Source organism: Lissotriton vulgaris, chromosome 11 (assembly GCF_964263255.1).
Source record: "Lissotriton vulgaris chromosome 11, aLisVul1.2, whole genome shotgun sequence".
NCBI classification, from domain to species: domain Eukaryota; kingdom Metazoa; phylum Chordata; class Amphibia; order Caudata; family Salamandridae; genus Lissotriton; species Lissotriton vulgaris.
This window is the reverse complement of record NC_141699.1, coordinates 778,264,219-778,284,427: the sequence shown is the minus strand read 5'-3', so window position 1 is coordinate 778,284,427 and position 20,209 is coordinate 778,264,219. Positions and strand designations below refer to the sequence as shown.

The following is a 20,209-nucleotide window of genomic DNA, read 5'->3' as shown; positions in this document are numbered from 1 at the left end:
TTTATGTACCCGGGCAGCGTATGCACGGAAATTAAATTTCCGCATGTCCGCCATGTCAGCTGCATATTTCGTTTTCGCCTCGGCTACCTGTGCCGCTGTAGCAGACTGTGCGTCTTCTTTTTTGGTGAGAGTCGCCAGTGTGCGTTCTGAGTCGGTGAGCGCACGCTCAAGTGTGCGACGGGCACCCACTATCTGTTTGATACAGGTGCCTCTCATGACCACTTTGAACGCATCCCATTCAATTAGCTTGGTGGTGGCAGTCCCGGCATTGTGGGTGAAGTAATCTTCCACCTTCTGAGCGTGTTCGTGTTTGAATACCTGATCTGTGAGGCAGTCCCCGGGAGGCGCCATGTAGGCACCGGAGGGTGGGGTGGTCTCCAGCGTATACTTAGGATATGTGCGTCGTGGTCTGAGACTACACGACCAAAATAGTTTGTATGTTGGACCTTGGGAATTAGTGACGGGGTGCATAAAAATCTGTCGAGTCTGGTGCGTAGGTTGTGTGAGATGGAGTGGAAGGAGTATAATCGTGTGTGGGGATGATGGGCCCTCCATACGTCTATGAGCGTCCAGTGGCCTACCAAACGGCGAAATCTCTCAGTTCGTGCCGTGGCTGAGGAGTGTCGTGGAGGTGGGTGGGACCTGTCCAGTGCAATGTCTAGTTCACAGTTGAAGTCGCCCACAAGGACCCATGGGAGGGAGGCGAATTGAGCTAATACCCCCGAGAGAGTGTCCCAAAATTTGTCCTGGTCAGTGTTGGGCGCGTAGATGCTGCCTAATAGGATTGATTGTCCGTCTAAGAGGCCCTCCATCAAGGTGTACCTCCCCTCTTTATCCACCACCCTACGTGTTTCTTTAAAAGGAGTCCCAGGGCGAATCCAGATGAGCGCACCGCGCGCGAATGCCGAATATGATGTCGCGCATGGAGTACCTCGCCAAAGAGATTTTAGCTTGTCCGCTTCCGGTGCTGTGAGATGGGTCTCTTGCAGAAACGTGATGTGGGCATGTTGGCGTTTGCTATATGCATATGTTGTGTATCGCTTGCGCGGTGTGTGTAGGCCCCGCACGTTTAGGGTAAGTATGCTAATGTCTGCAAAGTGCATTGTGAGGTGAGTAGATGCTCGTGTATGCCCCCACCTGTGCTCCCGGGCGTGGTGCACGCCGAAGTGTTATGCAGTGAAGTGACGCTGCGTGTGGGAAAAGCCCTCATGTGTCTCCCTCTGTGCGCGCTGTCCGCTGGGGTGCTCAGGTCTTCAGTCAGGGAAAGGGGGTGGAGAAACAGTGGAATGCGAACATACAACTGGGTGGGAGAACTGTCCCAATACGTGGGACGCATCGGAGAACTTGATGCGTCCAAACCAATGCTCCAATAACCAAGGAGCAAACAGTCAACACGTAGGGGTGGCGAGCTGAGTCTGCGATGCGGTTCCATTTGGGGCGTTAGTAGCAGGAATGGTCGTCAAGTCGGGGCAAAGTGTGACCATAGTGTTCTGGCTTGATGCACGGGTGGCCCCCTGACAGGGTGCCCACCCACGTAGAACCTGTTGCGGAGCTTGCCAATAAGCGGCTTTCAAAAGTGTCACTACTGGGCAAGGTCCGCGATCTCCGGAGTTATCGGGGGCATGGTAATAGAGTCCGCCGTGGGGTGTGCTGAATTACTGTCTTCCTCACCGCTGGAGGAGAAGAGGTGAGGGACCCCCTTAAAGTCCTCTTCTGGTGATGATGGGGGGGGCTCCTAGGTCAACCACCACCTGGAGGGCACGTCGGCGCTCTTGCATAAGTTGCTCCAAGTCTGGGGAGTCGATATCCTGATGTTCGGTCGGGTCCCTCCAGTTCTGTTGGTCACGCTGTTGTGCCAGTTGCGAGGCATGCTTTTTGATGCGAGGTGTCCGATGGTTACGCCTCCGTGGCGGCTGGGCCGTCGTCGGTCCGCGTGTACAGTGGCGATATGCCTAGTTACAGGCCTCCTCCGCCATAAGAAAGAAGTGCGTGGAGCCGGCGTGGATGACTTTAAGGCGGGCAGGGAATAACAGTGAATATTGGATGTCGTTCGCCCGCAGACGTCGTTTCACCTCTATGAATATCGCTCTACGTTGCTGTACCGCTTTGGCATAGTCTGGGAAAATCATAACACGTTGGTTTTCGACTTGCAGGGGGCCGGCTTGTCTGGCCGCCCTCAATACCGCGTCTCGGTCTTGGAAGTGAAGAAATTTTGCGAGAAGGGGGCGAGGGGCGCCGCCAGGCAATGGTCTCCCGGTCGGGACCCGGTGGGCTCGCTCCAACGAGAAGAAGGCAGTGCGATCCGTGGCAGGGGTGAAAGTCTTCAGCCAGGCCTCCATGTACTCAATGGGGTGTGCTCCCTCAATTCCTTCCGGCAGGCCCAGCACGCGTATGTTACAACGTCGAGAGCAAATCGTCCACCCTGTCCTCCATCTCTGTCAGGTGGTCCACGGTCGCCCGGAGCGTTTGTTGCTGGGTCTTCAGGGCTGGTTGCATCTCGGCGAGTGTTCTCTCTCCCCCCCGGACCCTATCGGTTAGCTTCCGCTGATCATCCCTGATAAGGTTAATGTCTATGGTGAGGGTGCCCAGACGCTCCTCCATGGAAGCCCTAGAGAGTTCCATGGCGGCCAGGACGTGGTCCAGCTTGTCGGATATGGTGGAGTCCGGCTGCGAGGATGGTGCCTTGGGAAGAGCGCTGGAGCGGGGTTGATTCTCCGGTGCTGTTTCGGGGACCGTTGTTGGTTCTGTGGCCTTCGGCTTTCCCATGGTGGCGACTCCGGGGGCCGCTCCTGTGTCGCTGTCCTTCGGCCGTGAGTTACACCCCGTAGTCCAGCGCGTGCTGCTCTCTGTCATCCTGCGGTAGGGGGCGAAGTGTACCCTGAGGTCTCCAGCACCCCAGCGGGGCCTACCTTGTTGGGCCGCCAGCCGTGATAGTCTGGCTGGACCGCTGCAGCGTGTGCCCCTGGTCTTTTTACCTGGTCATTCAGCACTTGATGGCTCAGATCTCCGGGTGGCTAAGCGGGCCAGTATCGGTCCGGGGGGGACTGGTCTCTCCGTGAGGCGTGCTCGGGGGTAGGCCTGGAATCAATCCCGGGTTGTGGGCGCCATCTTGGGGTAAGGCAATATCCAGGGCACGATCAGTTCCTGGTGGTATGTGGGTGAGGCTCCTGTGGGGCCAGATCCGGGCCCCCGAATCTAGTGGGCACTCTCCTGGTGTGCCGCCGGGCGGGCTGGCCGCATCTCTCTCCTCCGGCCCGATCAAATGCCCGCGGCTGCCATCTCATCAGTGGGTGCCGTGGGCCGAGGGAAAGCAGGTTCCTACCCTCCCGCTGTGGAGTGTTGCCAGTCTTTGGGTCTCCCTCGGTGCCGTAAGTGCTCCGGCGTCCGGAATGACGAGGGTTATAGGGCTTTGTGGCGCCCGCAACTGGAGCCTCAGCAAAACACAGCCGCCATCGCGGCTCGCCTGGCCACGCCCCCCAATGCAGAGTAGCGTATAGTGTCAGAGAGCGCAGTGTCAAAATGCAGTGGCGTAGAGTGGAGTGCTACAAAGTGCAGTAGCATACAGTGGAGTGATGCAGAGTAGAGTGGCATAGAGTGCATTGACATAGAATGCAGTAGTGCAGAGAGGTGTGGAGTTCAGTGGTGTAGTGTGGCATGGAGCACAGTAGCGTAGAGCAAAGTGGCGTAGAGTGCAGTGGTGTTGAGTGCAGTGGTGCAGAGTGGAGTACAGTGGCGTAATGAAAAGTGGCATAGAGTAAAGATGCGTAGAGTGGTGCACAGGAGAGTGCAGGGAGGTATGGTTGCATAGAACAAAGTGTATTGGACTGGTAAAGAGTGCATTGACAGAGTGTTGCAGAGTATAGTGGTGTAGAGTGGAGCCACATAGAATTCAGCAGCGTACAATGCAGCTTCGTAAAGTGTTGTGGCATAGATTAGAGTAGTGCACAGTAGAGTGCAGTGGTGTAGAGATGCAAAGAGTAGAGTGCATAGAGTCGTGCAGAGTAGAGTGGGGGACAGTGCAGTAACTTATATTGTTTCAGAATAGAGTAAAGTGGCGTAGAGTGCCGTTTATCATAGCGGAGTGGTGCAGGGTACAGTGCAGTTGCATAGAGGGGTGTAGAGTAATGCCGTGAAGTGGAGTAGAATGTAATGGCAGAGTGCAGTGGTGCAGAGTAGATTACAGTGGATTGACAGGTTGCAGGGCAGTGGAGTGGTAGAGAATAGAGTTGATTGGCGGACTGTATTGGCATGAAGTGCAGAGGCGCAGAGTGCAGTGGCGTAGAGTTCAGAGGCAGAGTGAAGTGGCGTAGATTGGAGTTGAGTGATGTACAGTGCAGTGGCATAGAGTAGATTGTGGTGCAGAGTACAGTGGTCTAGAGTAATGACATGAAGTGAGGCAGTGTAGTGGCACAGAATGCCATGGGGCAGAGTAGATTAGAGCGGTCTACAGTGGATTGGCATAGATTGCAGGGGCATAGAGTGTAGTGAAAGAGGGGAGTGGAGTGCCCTAGACTAGAGTGGTGTAGAGGGCACTGGTGAAGAGTACAATCAGGTAGAGTAGAGTGGCGTGCATTGGCACAGAATAGAGTGGAGAAGAGGGGCGCAGAGTAGAGAGGCATAGAGTGCAGTGGTGTAGAGTGCAGAGGAGTGGTGCAGAGTGGAGTAGCATGCAGTAGCGCACAGTAGCGGCAAGTGCAATTGTGTGGTGTAAAGTGGAGTAAGGCAGAGTAGACTGCAGTGCAGTGGTGTAATGAGGAGTGGATTATGCATGGTGTGGTAGCAAAATGCCAATACACGCAACACATTTTCAACTGAAATGACCATTACATTTGTACAGACATACAGTTTTACTAATAAAACTATAAAGCACACAAAGGCTAAAGTGTGGAAATGGCATCATCTAGAGTATTGATTTGTTTCGAACATATTTAAGTACACTTCAGAATTATCAAAAAATGTGCCTAATTTCTACTTTGCTAATGCTGATATATTCTGAAATACTTGTACAGTTCATTTAAATGTTGATGTATGCTAGACAAAACCCTTCCCTTTACCCCACTATCCAGGAAGATTGCAACATAAATTTTTCTCACTTGGCAGTCAGAGAATGAAAAGTAAACACTAAGCTCCCTGGAAGACAGAGCCTAAAATGCATGGGCGTCGATTTGCCAAAAGGCCAGGGGTAGCGGAAGTGACATCACATGTTTTGATTTGACCTCAATGACATCACATGAAGTGATGTTGTGAGTTTTGCATGCCGTCACCCTCCCCTCAGCTATTTGTGATCTGTCTAACTTTTCTATTATCTGTCACGTCTTTCTCAGCTGTTGTTGACGTTTTTTCACCCATCCGGTCTATCTTAAATGTCTTTCTCACTGATCTCCTTATGAAACATGTTTTCCCCTCTATCACTGATCTCCCCTTCCCACCTGTTCTGTCGCTTGTTCTACTCTATTTCGCCGATCTCCCTCCTCTCCTACTCCTTTGTCTGTCCCTTGTCACTTGTCTATGTCGTAGTATTATTGGTGTCTCTTTTTTCCCTCTTTGTCTCTCTCAAACATACATCCTCCTCTTTGTCTCTTGATCTCTCACCCTTCTCTCTGTAGTGTCTTATTCCTTTCGTTTTTTTACCTTTATTTCACCTCAAAGCCTTTTACCCTTACATCCTCTCTCTTTTTTACTCTCCCCGGTATTTCTTTCTTCCTCTCTCCACAAGCTCTGGGGCAGCGGGAGGCACGGAGACGATCCACACCACTTGGAACAATGAATGATTCTTTTCCAAGAAACAGTTAGATACTGTCCGGTGGTCGCATTGCAGTGCTGAGGGTCGCAGGAGGAAAGCCATGGGTCACAGCTGCTACCCCTGGTGGCCCATTAAATGTGTCCTCGGTCTTTGAAAGCCAGGGGCCTAACGCAGGCACCTGCAGCCCCCGCGGTGCGGTGGGCCCCAAGCTCCAGGGGCCCCCCTTGGCACTATACTCTGGCCAGAGAGCTCCTGATTGAGCCCGAAGGGGCCCCTCTTCATACCGTGCAGGGAGGTCCCCTCAATGTTCGTTACGCCAGTGTTAAAAGCACAGCAAACGTGACAAGATGAGACCAAGATACACAGGCCCGTTTGGCGAAAGGAGCACTCGTGAGAGAAAACAAAGAGAGGGTGTTTGAAAAGGCTTTGCTCATTAGGAGGGATGGACTGAACCTGGACAGCCTAGAATATATAAAGCCATCAACCACAATGGCACTGGTAAGCAAAGGGTGGAATGCATTCCCAGGGAAGCTTTCAGACTATCCCCAAGATGTTTTTAGCAAACCCAACTGCTGCGCTATCTGGTAGACTTCAACCTAAAAAACATCTGAGCTAAGACAAGGCAAACTCTACATTACTTGGTCAAGCAAAATAACCGGATTGTAAATGTAGCCTACATGAATATATCCAGGGCCTTGTTTGAGACCTAGAATATCCCATATAGGGGTGAATTGTATTTGGACAATTCCGAGCCAGCAGGCTCCAAGCCAGCAGTCTTTTCTTTGTGCTAAATGGACAATAGTGACTATTGTCCACTTAGTGAAAAGAAACGACTGCTGTTTTGGAGCATGGAGGTACTCTTTCTTTGTTGCACTGACAGTTCTACATGTCTTCGAAAAGGACACTAGTAAGACCTTAACAGGAACTGAAGTCCAGAGACATTCTGGATTCCTCTGAATATGTGCTGTGTCAGTTTAGCAGCCCGAAAATAAATCCTTTAAAATGACTGGTAATGATAGGCTACTGAAAAAGTAATTCTATACAAGCATATGAAAAGTTCAGACTAGTCTCTTAAAGAGTCTGAAAGTGTGCCAATAGCATTACACTTCTTCCTATAAAAAAACTGGAAAAGTACCTACAGATCTTTTAGTGGTTTGTGGAACATTGCACCCTTGGATCATTGGACATGAAGAAGGAGAGCCATTCTCTAGTGCACAGGGTCAATCAAGAACTCAACAAACCACCAGAGATTGTAAAGTCTCCTTTCATATCTACCACCAGGGTTACTGAGGAAGTTTAGTGACTGCTTGGGCCTAGCTTGCCTGCTGTTGGAAGAACTAAGTGAGAAAGTCTGTAAAGAGCTACCAGCATTGGAGTTAAGGAGGAAATGACGAGCAGGGAGGAAGGACACTAACTAGCTCATTGAAACAGACAGCTTGCATGCTGATGCCTTGTACAGATAGGTACGTCAGGGAGACTCTGGCACATACCTGCTGGATAGGAGAAGTGCAGTGCTGAGCCTTGGTCATAAGGCAGAATGTCTGAAGATTTCCGAGGTGTGAGGACCCCCCACGCATTATGGAAATTGTTTTGTCGGGCAATCATTAAAGTCAAGTATATGATTCTGGCCCCCTCCGATTATTCTCATTGAGACCAACACACTTCACCATAATTTGTGCCCTTACAATTTCCCAATCTTTACTGTCTCAAAATTGTATATATAATGTAAATAAATTGCAAATTCATGTTGCACCAGATAACTGTGTTCAGAATTACTTTGGGTACTGTTAATATTAGATACACATTTGGCTGTTTGTATGCTTTCTTCTTCTTTTTGTTTTTCAGGATTAAGTCATGTACAAAATAAAAAATAAAAAAAGCGCTACATTTAATGTTTTGACTAAATTATGTCTAGGACCACCTTGTTCACTATACCGTTAGATACCCAGGTCCTTGACTTTCTCTGGGTTAGACCCCATTTTTTCAATGGCTTACAATTTCTTGGACACTTCACTAGACACAATCAGAATTAATGCAGAGATCTGACCTACAACAATAAGCTCATGCCAGCCTGACCCTAATCACTAGTATACCAGCCTAACTTTTTACACCGATCTCACTCAAAAGATGCACAGCACCATTAACAAGGTTTACAAAAATTAAAAAAAAACGTTTTCCTTAGCACTAAATCAATTTTCAATTACTATTTTAACAGCTCCCCTCCTTTTGATTTCAGTCAAAACTACTTTTTCTTGAATTGATACTGGTGGAACTAAATAAACATAGTGCTTTTCTAAAATGTGTTTTGCTAATACATTAGGTAGTCTTTTAATTAATTTGCTTTTTCAGTTGCTGACCTTTGTGCCCTATTAGAGCTGCGACAGCATGTGTTACATTCTAAATTCGCTAACCAAGACATTTCAAGAATATGCTCTGTTTTGATTGTTGGCCCTTTCTGTCGTGGATTGGGAAACCTGAGCTAAAACCCAAAGCAACAAGCCACTATCCTTCCCCTACGATGCCAGGGGGAATTATTTCATAAACATCTCAAATTGTTTTCAATAAAATCCAATCCTTGAAAGTTACACTTTTCCTGTGTTGTATATGGAGTCTCCATGCACATTTGTTGCATTATACAGCTTGGCTTGCCTAAATGCCTTCAAAATGTGCTTGCAGTCTGTTTAATAATATATTTTCTGCAAATTGATTAACTTTCAATAACATTTTCTTTAACTTGTTCTAACTTAAATGCATAGCCATGGGACAGATCATTTTCGTATTTTCCCTTTGCATCGAAAGGCACTCCAACTCCAACTCCAACTTTGCACTGCTTTATTTTAGGTCTACAATTTGATTAATTTGAAACTCTGCTGAGAATTTTTTTCCTCTAGTCATTATTACTCATATCTACGTTGTTTTTATTCTGTGACTTCTAAAACATTGCTTGGCAAAGATATTTCAATTTTTGAAAAGAAATGTATTGGATTCTCTGACGACTCCCAAAAGTTGGGTGCCTAAAATGGTCAAAAGATAAGGAGCACTGATGTGAGGCATTTACAATAATTCAAGAGATACATTTACCTGCAATGGCTGCTGGCCCTTCCCACGTTGGGTCAGTCATATCATGCACATACTTCTTGTAGCTGGCATCCACACATTTTGACTCCAATGCCTGCTGCATCAAATGAACAACTTTTGCATATCTTTGGTATGGTGTCCCAAGAGTTACATTTGCCATCACATCACACACCACCTGGATGGTAATGTTGGTCCACTTCACACCCTGTGAAAAACAGACAATTCTCAAATACAGAATACCTTGAAGCCTAAGTAGTTGAGTGGAATGTTTCACAGTGCTGCAGGAAGGGCAATCTTAAATCCTATTAGGTGCTCAAAAATTGGAACTCACCGGTACTGTATAGAATGGCTTTAAACTCACAATAAAATAAACCTTATGTAAGCAATTACATCCTTGGCCCTTGTTGCCACACACCTGGTCCTGTTAGAACTAATGAGATGCATGAAATGTGTAATAAAGTTACATTTTCAGTGGTATCTTGTATTACAAAAAGACTAATCTAGATATCACCACTGAAACTAAAAGATAAATGAAAAAAAGAACAATGTATCAGTGTTAACCTTTACTTTTTTCAAGAGTGCAACCGGTTAGAAGAACAAACATTACAATAATTCATGAAGGCGCAAGCCTTACAGAGATATTGACAAGTACATTGCAGCCCACCTAACCAGTCAATTCAAAACATGGATTCCGGTAGCTCTTCGGTCCACAGTGAAAACAACATCTCCCCTTGTTGGAGAAATTTTGTAGCTGAATAGAGAGTAGAATTTACTACCGGTGGCCTATCTAGTGGACTTATCAGAGCTATTGGCACATATTCTACCCCTTCAGGTCCATACTGACTACATCCTACCACAGTTGCATCCGGCATGGCTTGCGGGTGGTGCGGCGGCAGGGTGTCATGGGGAGGTGGGGGGGGAGGCATATCTCGCACAACAAGAAAAAATAAACGTACCCTGCTGCCAGGCCCCGCGTCTCTTCTTCTGCTCGCCTCGTCTTGACTAGAGGAACAGGAAGCACAGCCAGGCCCCACTGACCAATCACAGCTCTGCAATGACACCATGACATGGCGCTCCCCATGGGCTGGGTGGGGGGGGGGGCATTTTCTCGATGCAGGGTGTAATGCAGCCTGCATGGCGAACAGGGAAAGGGCGCATGACTGGTTAGGTTGGCCCAAAAGGGCCGACCAAATAGTCATTGCGCACTTGGGAGTGGGCAAACCACTCCTCCCCTGCCCTGAGCAGAGCAGCCCCACCCACATAGCAGCACAAAGCATAAAATGATAACTCGAAGTTATTATCATACTTTGCACTGCTTAAAAGCAGTAGGAAGACTCTCTTCCGTCACAGTGGAGAAGCAGCCACTGTCCTCCCAACAGGTTAGGATTGGCTGCACGCACCCACTGAAAGGTTTGTTCAGGTTCCTCCACCAGGGCATATATGTTGTCAATAGGGCAATACTGTTTACCTCAATAATGCAGATGTCATTTAGGACCATAATCCTTGTACAGGCTCTACCTAAGAAAGTATTTCCCAACCCTTTAATATCATGTTAATTGTTTTGTGGGACAGTCACTAAAGCACAAGCCTGTGATTACACCTCCCCTGAACTTTTTCATGGGGACTAAGACCGCTCAAAACTCTTTAAACACAATGTGCATATGGTGAAAATTTGTAAAAGTTGATTTAAAGTTATTTATAAAAAAAGATTCTTGCTTATAACATAAAGCACCTTATAGGGCAAGTTAAACAGTGCATCCCAGCACTTAAACACATTGGGTTTAAAGAATTTTGTGGTTACATTGCAGACCTGACAGGGGCCAGTCAGGTACACGCAGGGTTGCACCAATTGGTTAGATTGATATCACCAAATTAAGTAAAACAAAAGGAGAATATATAGGAGTATAGGTGTGCAGGTTTTCTATTGCAAAAAGACTAAGACCCCTCACCATGATTTGTGCCTCAGATGTATAGGGTCACTACCCCCCAATGACATTGCACTGCTTAAAACCTTGCAGGTGGACCAACCACAAAACGTAGTAGGATCCGCAAAGCAATTTTAATTTCTTCTCACAATCCCTGGAACCAAAAAGCCAAAAAACTCCACCTTCAAATGTGTTGAGCCTTTCCCCCACACTAGGTGAGCAGGACGAGGGTCCGATGATGAAGCACGTCATAGGTGGGGCTTGTGGGTAAGGACCTTTAAATATATCCCGCCAGGGCACAGTGATTGTCACTGATTTACCTGGGCGAACAATCCTACACCGAGTGAGATAGTGGAAACGCAACATTCTGTCTTGTGGATTGTAATAGGATCCAACAAAATAAGGTAACCCTACTCAAGTATTGTGGTATATGGAAAGGGAAGCTGAGAGTAAAACCTTACACATACTTCTCAAACCTAATTGTTGTCTGATACACACCCATAGACAGGGAAATGTATAGGAAGCAGGTTTTCCCAGGGAATACATGCTTTGAAATTTTTTATTTATGAAGACTCTTCCTGTCAGTGCCTCACTGTATGAATCCAGACTGGTAATTAAGTTAGACCGAGGGGTGGAGATATGAGCTGTGAATGAGCTTCCACACTTTCAAAACTTTCAAGATGGTAATAATGAAAGCAGGTTGTTATGAGGAATTCTAAGCTTATGTTTGGTAGCTTGACACAATCAGCCAAGCTGTACTCTGAAAAAAATGTCTGTGGCACATATACAGCAATACCAAAACAGCTTTACATGTAAATAATATACACAAAAATTCCCGCATCAATTTAGGTTAAAAATGAAATTTAAAAAAAAGCAATTTATTAAATTTAAAAAACGTGAGCCAAAATAGGCTGGGGCGATATGGAACATTGAATATTTGTATGGCACACATCACAAATGTAATGCACTGATTTGAATTTGAAACTATTGAAAGGTGCCCTCAGAAAAGCTTTAGGAACCAAAATTCCAATGCATCTCAATGGGGCAAATTTGCCAGGAGGTATGAAGTCTATGTCTACCTTGCGATAGAGTGAGGCTGGGCAATGCCTAGCTGTTTTCCCAGGTCAAATGTTTTACATAGGCCATGTTTTTGTGTTCTATTAGCGGGCAAGGTGCAGAACTGTGGCTGGACAGGTATCTCCATGGTCAGATTTTGTGGTGCTTAAATAGCCTCAAGTTTTGATGTGCGAAGTTCTGTAAAACGTCAGCTGCCAAGACTGCATTTTTTTTAAAAACCATTTATCGTCCCACCTTTTCCCGCTTTCACTGGAATGTTGAAACCTTTCTTGAGGTTGAAATTCATCAGTGGATCAAGGCTAAAACCGGCAGCGCAGCATGGCTCCACAAAAGAATTACCTTGCGTTCATTGTCCTGCTGGAGTCTAAAAAGTTACAGCAAAATGCTCAGTCACTGAGCAGAGTAGGCCAAAACAGGATATCTTGCTTACCTGCCAAAGTTATAGCTTTATCAAGGATATATAGCACCTGGTCACCCAGAGAAGAAATTTCTTCCCGTCTCAACTTTTTCAATAGTTCTGAAACGTCTTCAGTGCTGCTCCAAATAGCCTCAAATGTTGATGCACACATTTCTGGAAACGTCAGCTGCCAAGACTGCATTTTTTGAAACACAATTTATCGCCCCACCTTTTCCCGCTTTCACTGGAATGTTGAAACCTTTCTTGAGGTTGAAATTCATCAGTGGATCAAGGCTGAAAGCTGCAAGGCAGCAGTATGGCTCTGCAAAAGAATTACCTTGCGTTCATTGTCTTGCTGGAGTCTAAAAGGTTACAGCTAAAGGCTCAGTCACTGAGCAGAGCAGACCAAACCAGCATATCTTACCCACCTGCCAAAGTTATGGCTTTATCAAGGATATATAGCATCTGGTCACCCAGAGTAGAAATTTCTTCCCGTCTCAACTTTTTCAATAGTTCTGAAACGTCTTCAGTGCTGCTCCAAATATCTCCAAATAAACAGGACTCTCTGGATGTCAAGCCAAGGGTTCAAGGGTCCCATTTCCAAGAGGAACACACACTAGTTAGCAGTGGTCTTAATTATTTACTTGAAGTTGGGTGCAGTTTATCCTGATGGATCCCGCTCCTCTTTCCAGAGTGTAGAAAAGGCAGCCCACAGCAGCAGGCACTCCCAGTCAGACATGGCCCATTTTTGTCTTTGTTCCTCTAGTTCTGAAGGTACATTTTCAGCGGCACATATTCAATGGGTGTTGACTCCTCAGTCAGTTTCCAGGCAGAAAGGAATTCTTTCAGGCAGTCGTCTAATGTCTTCTCAGCTCCAAGAAACACTCTGGCTTGGGAGTGGTGGGTTACCATTTTTAGAAGGTTATATAAGAGTAATTGATGAATCACTTAAGGACTACCATATATTCTGCTCCTCTGCTTTTCAGCATTAAGTGTCACAGTATGATAACTTAACATGGAACTATTCTCGAATTCCCCTCTGAAATAAGAAATTACAGAGGGAATTAGTAATCCCAACTTGGATACCCTGGGCAATATTTCATTTCCCCCCAGAATCGTCATTTAGAGACTTAAGATTTCTTCAACAACTGAAAGACACTGAAGATCACGCAATTCCCATCATCAATCACCATTCGTATAGCGCAGCACTGTCAGTCTTAGGAGTATCGGGGCCCTATGAATGCAACAACTCCGTCGAAGATCCAGGTCAGAAACAAGCAAAAAGAGGAAAAACATAGGTCAAAATGAAAAGAAAGAGGCAAAATAGAGGTCGGAAAGGAGCAGAAAGAGGCGAAATAAAGGGCAGGATGAGCTGAGAGAGGCAAAAATAGAGGGCAGAAAGGGAGCAGAAAAGATAGCACAAAATGATCAGAGAAGACACAAACCTAAGGTAGCAGAGGGTAGCAGACTGCAGGCAAGCTGGAAAGGAGAACTGTCGCAGGGGGAGCTGGGACGTGGGCATGCTCAATGGAGTCACACTGCCGCCTCCATTAAAATGGTCCTGGGGAGAGCGGGGCACTGGGTGGTGGGAGGAGGGGAAACAGCGAGAAGAGAGAAGAAACTAGCAGAACGAGGAAAAATAACGGTCAGAAACGATCAGAAAGAGGCAAAATAAAGGTCAGAAACAAGCAGAAAGTGGCAAAATAACAGGCAGAACAGGCTGAGAGAGGCAAAAATAGAGGGCACAAGTGGGCAGAAAAACTAGCAGAAAATAAGCAGAAAACTAGCTGAGGAGGCACAAACCTAAGGCAGCAGAGGGTAGTGGACTGAGGGCAAACTAGACAGGAGAACTGCAGCAGGGGGAGCTGGCACGAGGGCCTGCAATTAAGAGGTCACTCGTAATGAGGGTCTAAGACTACAGCCAATGATAAATGCCCAAACTATGCACAAAGGATGCCCAAGTCCCAAACCGGGGCATATTGATCATAAGTGTAGCAGATCTAGGGTGAACCACTGTCAGGAAATCAAGGGGATCACTGCACCACAGTTACAGATGGCTTTTACTCCCAGCATGTGCCATAGATAGTGGGAGCAGATTTTCTTGTTTGCATTGGGTCCCATGGCACCCCTACCAAGACGCAGCTTTTAAATGAGTTACAAAGCCGAGGTAATGGCTGACATACCCTGTACAAATGCCAAAAACAAGTCACAGGTTGTATGGGCCCTTATTCTTGTTAAAGAACCCACCAAATAGGTCAATTAACTCCATTACTAGAACGGTCTTTACATGAAAATGGTTGCACGCTTTGATAGATTATACTGTACTCCAAGATGATAGCCCCCCCCCCCCGGAAGCTCAAAGACATTGGTTTGAAGAGATAAGATCGAGATATTCAGATTTTTAACTGTCATTCTTGATACAGTTCAGGCCATGAATTAACGTCTTCCATCCTTATGATAATGAGCAAATACAATTGCATGAAATGTGCCATAATGTAGGCTTTCCAAAACCACACAAAAGACTTAAGTGTAGCCGATAAAGGAATTTAAAGCACAAACTATAGTTAGAAAATTCTACACAACGTTACCATTTGGAGGTATGCCGAGTTTTTGTTTTCCTACTAAGAAAAGCAGAGTTGCAGTGGGCCAAGAAAATCATATGATTGTGCAGCCAATTTTCTATATTTCACAGCCACCTACTGTCGCCTCCTTCAACCTTATACTCACTCTTCCGAATGGATAGCTTGCATTAAAATAAAAACACTTTAGTAATATTACAATACTAATATACAATACTATTCAGTATTTAAGAGCAAAGCTGGAGCTCATCCATAAACATCATAATCGAGACCAACACACACGGAATGACTTGTTTCATGATAACCAAGCAGCAAACTGAGAACAATCAGTGCTCAGAAGTTAAACCATTAAGGGGTTAAGAATAAATCTACATGTATTACTCTAGAGAAGCAAAAACGGCTGAGTTTGTTGAATCAATCATTAGAGATGACATTTCTGCAACCCTTCTGATGGTGTAAACATCAACTTTCGCTAACTGGGAGTCGGAGATGCAAAGCCAACCATAGTAACAGGTTTTGACTGAAATGAGGAGTTCCAAGCCCAAACAGTCTGTTCATTTCTTACTTTGGAACTGAAAGTCAATACACAGTCTCCATATTGTGGTTCCTAGACTGTGTAGTAGACATCTGACCCATCACCTTCACAAAAGGTTTTCAGACTTACACTGCTTGCACCTGGCAGTGGTGGCCATCATGACTCGCGGGTGGCGGGCCAGGGCAAGTGGATGGGGGCATAAGGATGCACAATGGAAAACAAAAAAATAAAAATAAAATTATACATCTACCTTGCTGGGGTGTCCCCCATCTCTGCTCCTTGCTCATGCTCTCCTCGTGGGACAGGAAGCCTGGAAGAAAAGCCAGGCTCCGCTGACAAATCACAACGCCGCAATGCAGAGTTGTGATTGGTTTTGAGCGTCCTGGTTCTACCCTCAACCAGGGAATGGGGGCCTTGGCTTGTTCTCCACGCAGTCTAATGATGCAACTGGAACCACACCACAAAATTCCATTTCCACTTATACTACAGGAGACTCAGTGGGTGTCCAAAATCCCTTGGATGCTCCAGTCAACTAAAACGTTGGATCATGACCAGTTGTTCACAAGATGCAGACTCCTGATGTTGGCTGGGTGCTAGGCTATTTCCAGCACCCATACACCCACTGTTGGAATTTGGATGAGAGCAGTGGATGTAACAGGTCACCTCTTCAAAAGTGTCCATTGAATCCACCCGATTCCCCAACCCTTAAGACTCGAGCGCTTAACACTGGAATGTGTATTTCAGAACAGTAATTAAGGCAATGTGAATACCAAATGTAATTGTGTGTGGGAATCCCACTTTATGTTTCGGTGGTGTGTTTATGTGTTTAAAACAGTGGTGATACAGTAAACAACTTCTGTTTGCTAGTGGTTGTGCAACTTCAGCAGCAGTTACAGACTATGCCACCAAACTGCCAAATGTGGAGCCTTTTTGGCAACCAGAAAAGAAACTAGACCTCTAATTTGAAATTAATAGGGTATTTATCCTGCAGTTTTCCTGAACAGGATTCTGCATGGAAGTGCTAACATTTATTACAATATTTCACCTCTCCTGGTTGCTTGCTTGATTATGGGAGTTACCTATAAAATACTCAATACTGGTCCTTAAAAGATATAGATCTTACGAGCTTTAAACAATTCGAATTATTTCCAGATCAGGCTCTTATATGCCCATTTCACTGATGTTCTTCTTCCAGTTTGCGTAGCGTTTTATGCAATCTTATCTAAAATGAAATTTGCTACAGACAGGCATTCCAATGGGCTCATTCTCAATGCATTTAGGATCTGTTCGGTGCCAACCTGTTGAAGGCCCCTTAACGAATTTCCAGAACGCTGACTGGCTCAGCTGAAAACTTTATTTGCCTTCTTTCACAGAACCCCTTCATGCCTGTTGTTCTTTCGGCACCTTTGAATATGAACTTGATTTCAATAATAGACGTTTGTGAATACATCAGCTGGAAAATGAATTTCATAATTTAAACTGTAAATACTTAGTAATAACTAGACTAACTTATCTGTTTAACATACAAGGATATTGGTAACAGGAAACAAGTTCTAGTTGGATGACAAGAGTCTCCAGTTATTCAATCATTTCTAAATGACGTAATGCTTGCTAAATGTAGCTAATTTCTGTAGCCAATCTTGTATTCCAGAATTGTGACCCTTCCTCTAGCTTCATACCCAGGACTCGAGCGGGGTACCACGCGGGTTGACGGCGTCCCCCCACTTATTTTACCGGGTGGATGCCGTCCCCCCTGCCAAACAGCTGGCCTTCACCTTTTGGCCTCTCTGGGATGACGTTGTTCTTCCAAAGGCACTTAAAAGCCGGGCTCGGCCCCAGGGCCACATGAAGGCGCCCACTCTGCCGCGAGCTCGGGAGAGGATTATGGGAGTACAAAGACGCATTGTGCTAGATCTGACCAGTGGTATAGGGTGGCGCTGTGACGTAACAGACCTGGGACTCCTGGGGCGGTGGGAGTGCTAGGCTTTGTTTCCAGGCATGCCTCATCCCAGCGAGCACCAACCAGCCCCATACGGGTTCTGTCACTTCAATAAACCATTCTCTCCCACAAATTTTTTTGCGAGCTTTAGGTATTGTTTAAAGTTTCAGTCTTCAGAAAACCAGAAACCTAAGCTCAGTGTGTGTTCTCCTAAGTCAGTTATAGAGGCCTCAATCACTCTCCGCATTAACTTATTAACAATGATGCAAGCCACTTTCGTGATGTCACTTCCTGTTGTGACGTCCCTTCCGGTGACAGCGTCCCCCACTTCTTTTTTTAGGACTTGTGCCCTGTTCATAACAGCCTACACAGCTGCCAACTCCCATACTCAAGTCCTTTGCATTCAGTCTCTATCAAAGGACACCGACAGAGAGAGAAATTATGGTAAATTCATGCAGAGAAAGGTGTGTCTTTCTTGTGCTATTTGAAGGACTACCACAGTTCGCAATTAGTGCATACTGACACACTCCATCTTCCTATCTCCTGACAGAAGAAACGTCTGGTAGGCAGTGAGAGGCGGCTCCTCCGCTATGGCTGAGTGGCATAGCCCCACTGCTGAAACGCAGCAGGCATAAGAAAAATAAAATGACAATAAAACTATTTTATTGTCACTTTTTTGACTCCTAATCCACAAATCTGGGGCTGGGAGGGGCCATGTCGTGTCAGCAGCGGTGGGGTGAGTGGTAGTAGGCACTGAAAGTGTGCACGTCGGTTTGGCCAGCCATCCACGGCTGGCCAAACCGACGTGTACTTGGGTATCTCCAGGCTCTTCCTTGGAGATATCCCCAGGGCACTCCTTGTTGATGTTCTCATGCTGGGAGTCCTAGCAGGAGAGCAGTGTTAGAATTGCTTGGAGAGTCTGGGAGCCTGTGCTCCTCGGTACTGGAGTGCGGGAGCAGAGGAGCAGCACGGCGCAGGAGCAGAAGATCGCGGCAGCCGCCAGCAAAAGATAAGGAGTAGTTTCTTACCTGTAACGCCAGTTCTGTAGTAGGGGTACTCTGTTATAGTCAATCTGTAAATAGTCCCGTCCATGTGCGGGGACCCCAGAACAATCAAAATAGTTTCTTAAGTCGTCTTCTTCTGCAGTCCTGCATAGACACTTAAGAGGAAATAAAAGACAAATAATGCAGTCTGACATTAACAAGGCTACATTGGCCAGCACTTCTTCCTGAGGAGGTGGAGGAGGAGGTAGTTGCTGTAGTGGAGTAGGTGTCCTAGGCCTTGAGGGCGAGTAGGTCCTCGAGTAATCAGAGTCCGGAGATCTATGTACTCGCCTTTTCTTACGAGCAAGCCTCGGAGATGCTCTAGAGGTACACTCTCCTGAGGAGGAACGCCGGCGCTGCCGCGACCGAGAACTCGCTGATGAAGAGACGCTCACCACACTAGACCCCGTCCGGGGAGTAGACTTCTTCGACATCGACTTTTCCTTCCTTGACATCGATCTCCTCGACGTCGATCTCCTAGACGTCGATCTCCTCGACGTCTATCTCCTCGACGTCTATCTCCTCGACGTCTATCTCCTCGACGTCTATCTCCTCGACGTCTATCTCCTCGACGTCTATCTCCTCGACGTCTATCTCCTCGACGTCTATCTCCTCGACGTCTATCTCCTCGACGTCTATCTCCTCGACGTCTATCTCCTCGACGTCTATCTCCTCGACGTCTATCTCCTCGACGTCTATCTCCTCGACGTCTATCTCCTCGACGTCTATCTCCTCGACGTCTATCTCCTCGACGTCTATCTCCTCGACGTCTATCTCCTCGACGTCTATCTCCTCGACGTCTATCTCCTCGACGTCTATCTCCTCGACGTCTATCTCCTCGACGTCTATCTCCTCGACGTCTATCTCCTCGACGTCTATCTCCTCGGCGTCTATCTCCTCGACGTCTATCTCCTCGACGTCTATCTCCTCGACGTCTATCTCCTCGACGTCTATCTCCTCGACGTCTATCTCCTCGACGTCTATCTCCTCGACGTCTATCTCCTCGACGTCTATCTCCTCGACGTCTATCTCCTCGACGTCTATCTCCTCGACGTCTATCTCCTCGACGTCTATCTCCTCGACGTCTATCTCCTCGACGTCTATCTCCTCGACGTCTATCTCCTCGACGTCTATCTCCTCGACGTCTATCTCCTCGACGTCTATCCTCGACGTCTATCTCCTCGACGTCTATCTCCTCGACGTCTATCTCCTCGACGTCTATCTCCTCGACGTCTATCTCCTCGACGTCTATCTCCTCGACGTCTATCTCCTCGACGTCTATCTCCTCGACGTCTATCTCCTCGACGTCTATCTCCTCGACGTCTATCTCCTCGACGTCTATCTCCTCGACGTCTATCTCCTCGACGTCTATCTCCTCGACGTCTATCTCCTCGACGTCTATCTCCTCGACGTCTATCTCCTCGACGTCTATCTCCTCGACGTCTATCTCCTCGACGTCTATCTCCTCGACGTCTATCTCCTCGACGTCTATCTCCTCGACGTCTATCTTCTCGACGTCTATCTTCTTGACGTCTATCTTCTTGACGTCTATCTTCTTGACGTCTATCTTCTTGACGTCTATCTTCTTGACGTCTATCGTCTTGACGCCGATCTTCGTCTCCTCGACGTCTATCTTTGTGTCGATGTTGAAGGCAAACGACGGAGAGCGCCTGCCTCTTCGGGACTCAGCACAACGACGATGGTGTGTCGACGCCGGTGAATTCCTCGACGTCAACCTCGTCCGAGGTCTCGATGTCCTACCCCTCAACGTTGAACGTCGGCGTCGCTTCGACCCAGAGCCCTGGGTCGACGGGGAACAGATGGTAGTCATACCTCTTGACGCCGAAGCCCTCGACGTCGACCGGGACCAGTGCCGTTTCCGTGATGGTTTTT

At 46.9% G+C, this 20,209-nt stretch overlaps 1 protein-coding gene across 1 annotated transcript in view; it reads right to left on the bottom strand.

Annotated features, from left to right (window-relative positions):
- Positions 1–20,209, bottom strand: part of LOC147683491 (putative serine protease K12H4.7) — a 599,324-nt gene that overhangs the window by 120,735 nt on the left and 458,380 nt on the right. Inside the window, exon 6 of the mRNA XM_086943904.1 lies at positions 8,825–9,026. Coding sequence (XP_086800030.1) covers positions 8,825–9,026 — 202 coding nt within the window. The remainder of the gene's footprint in view (positions 1–8,824; positions 9,027–20,209) is intronic.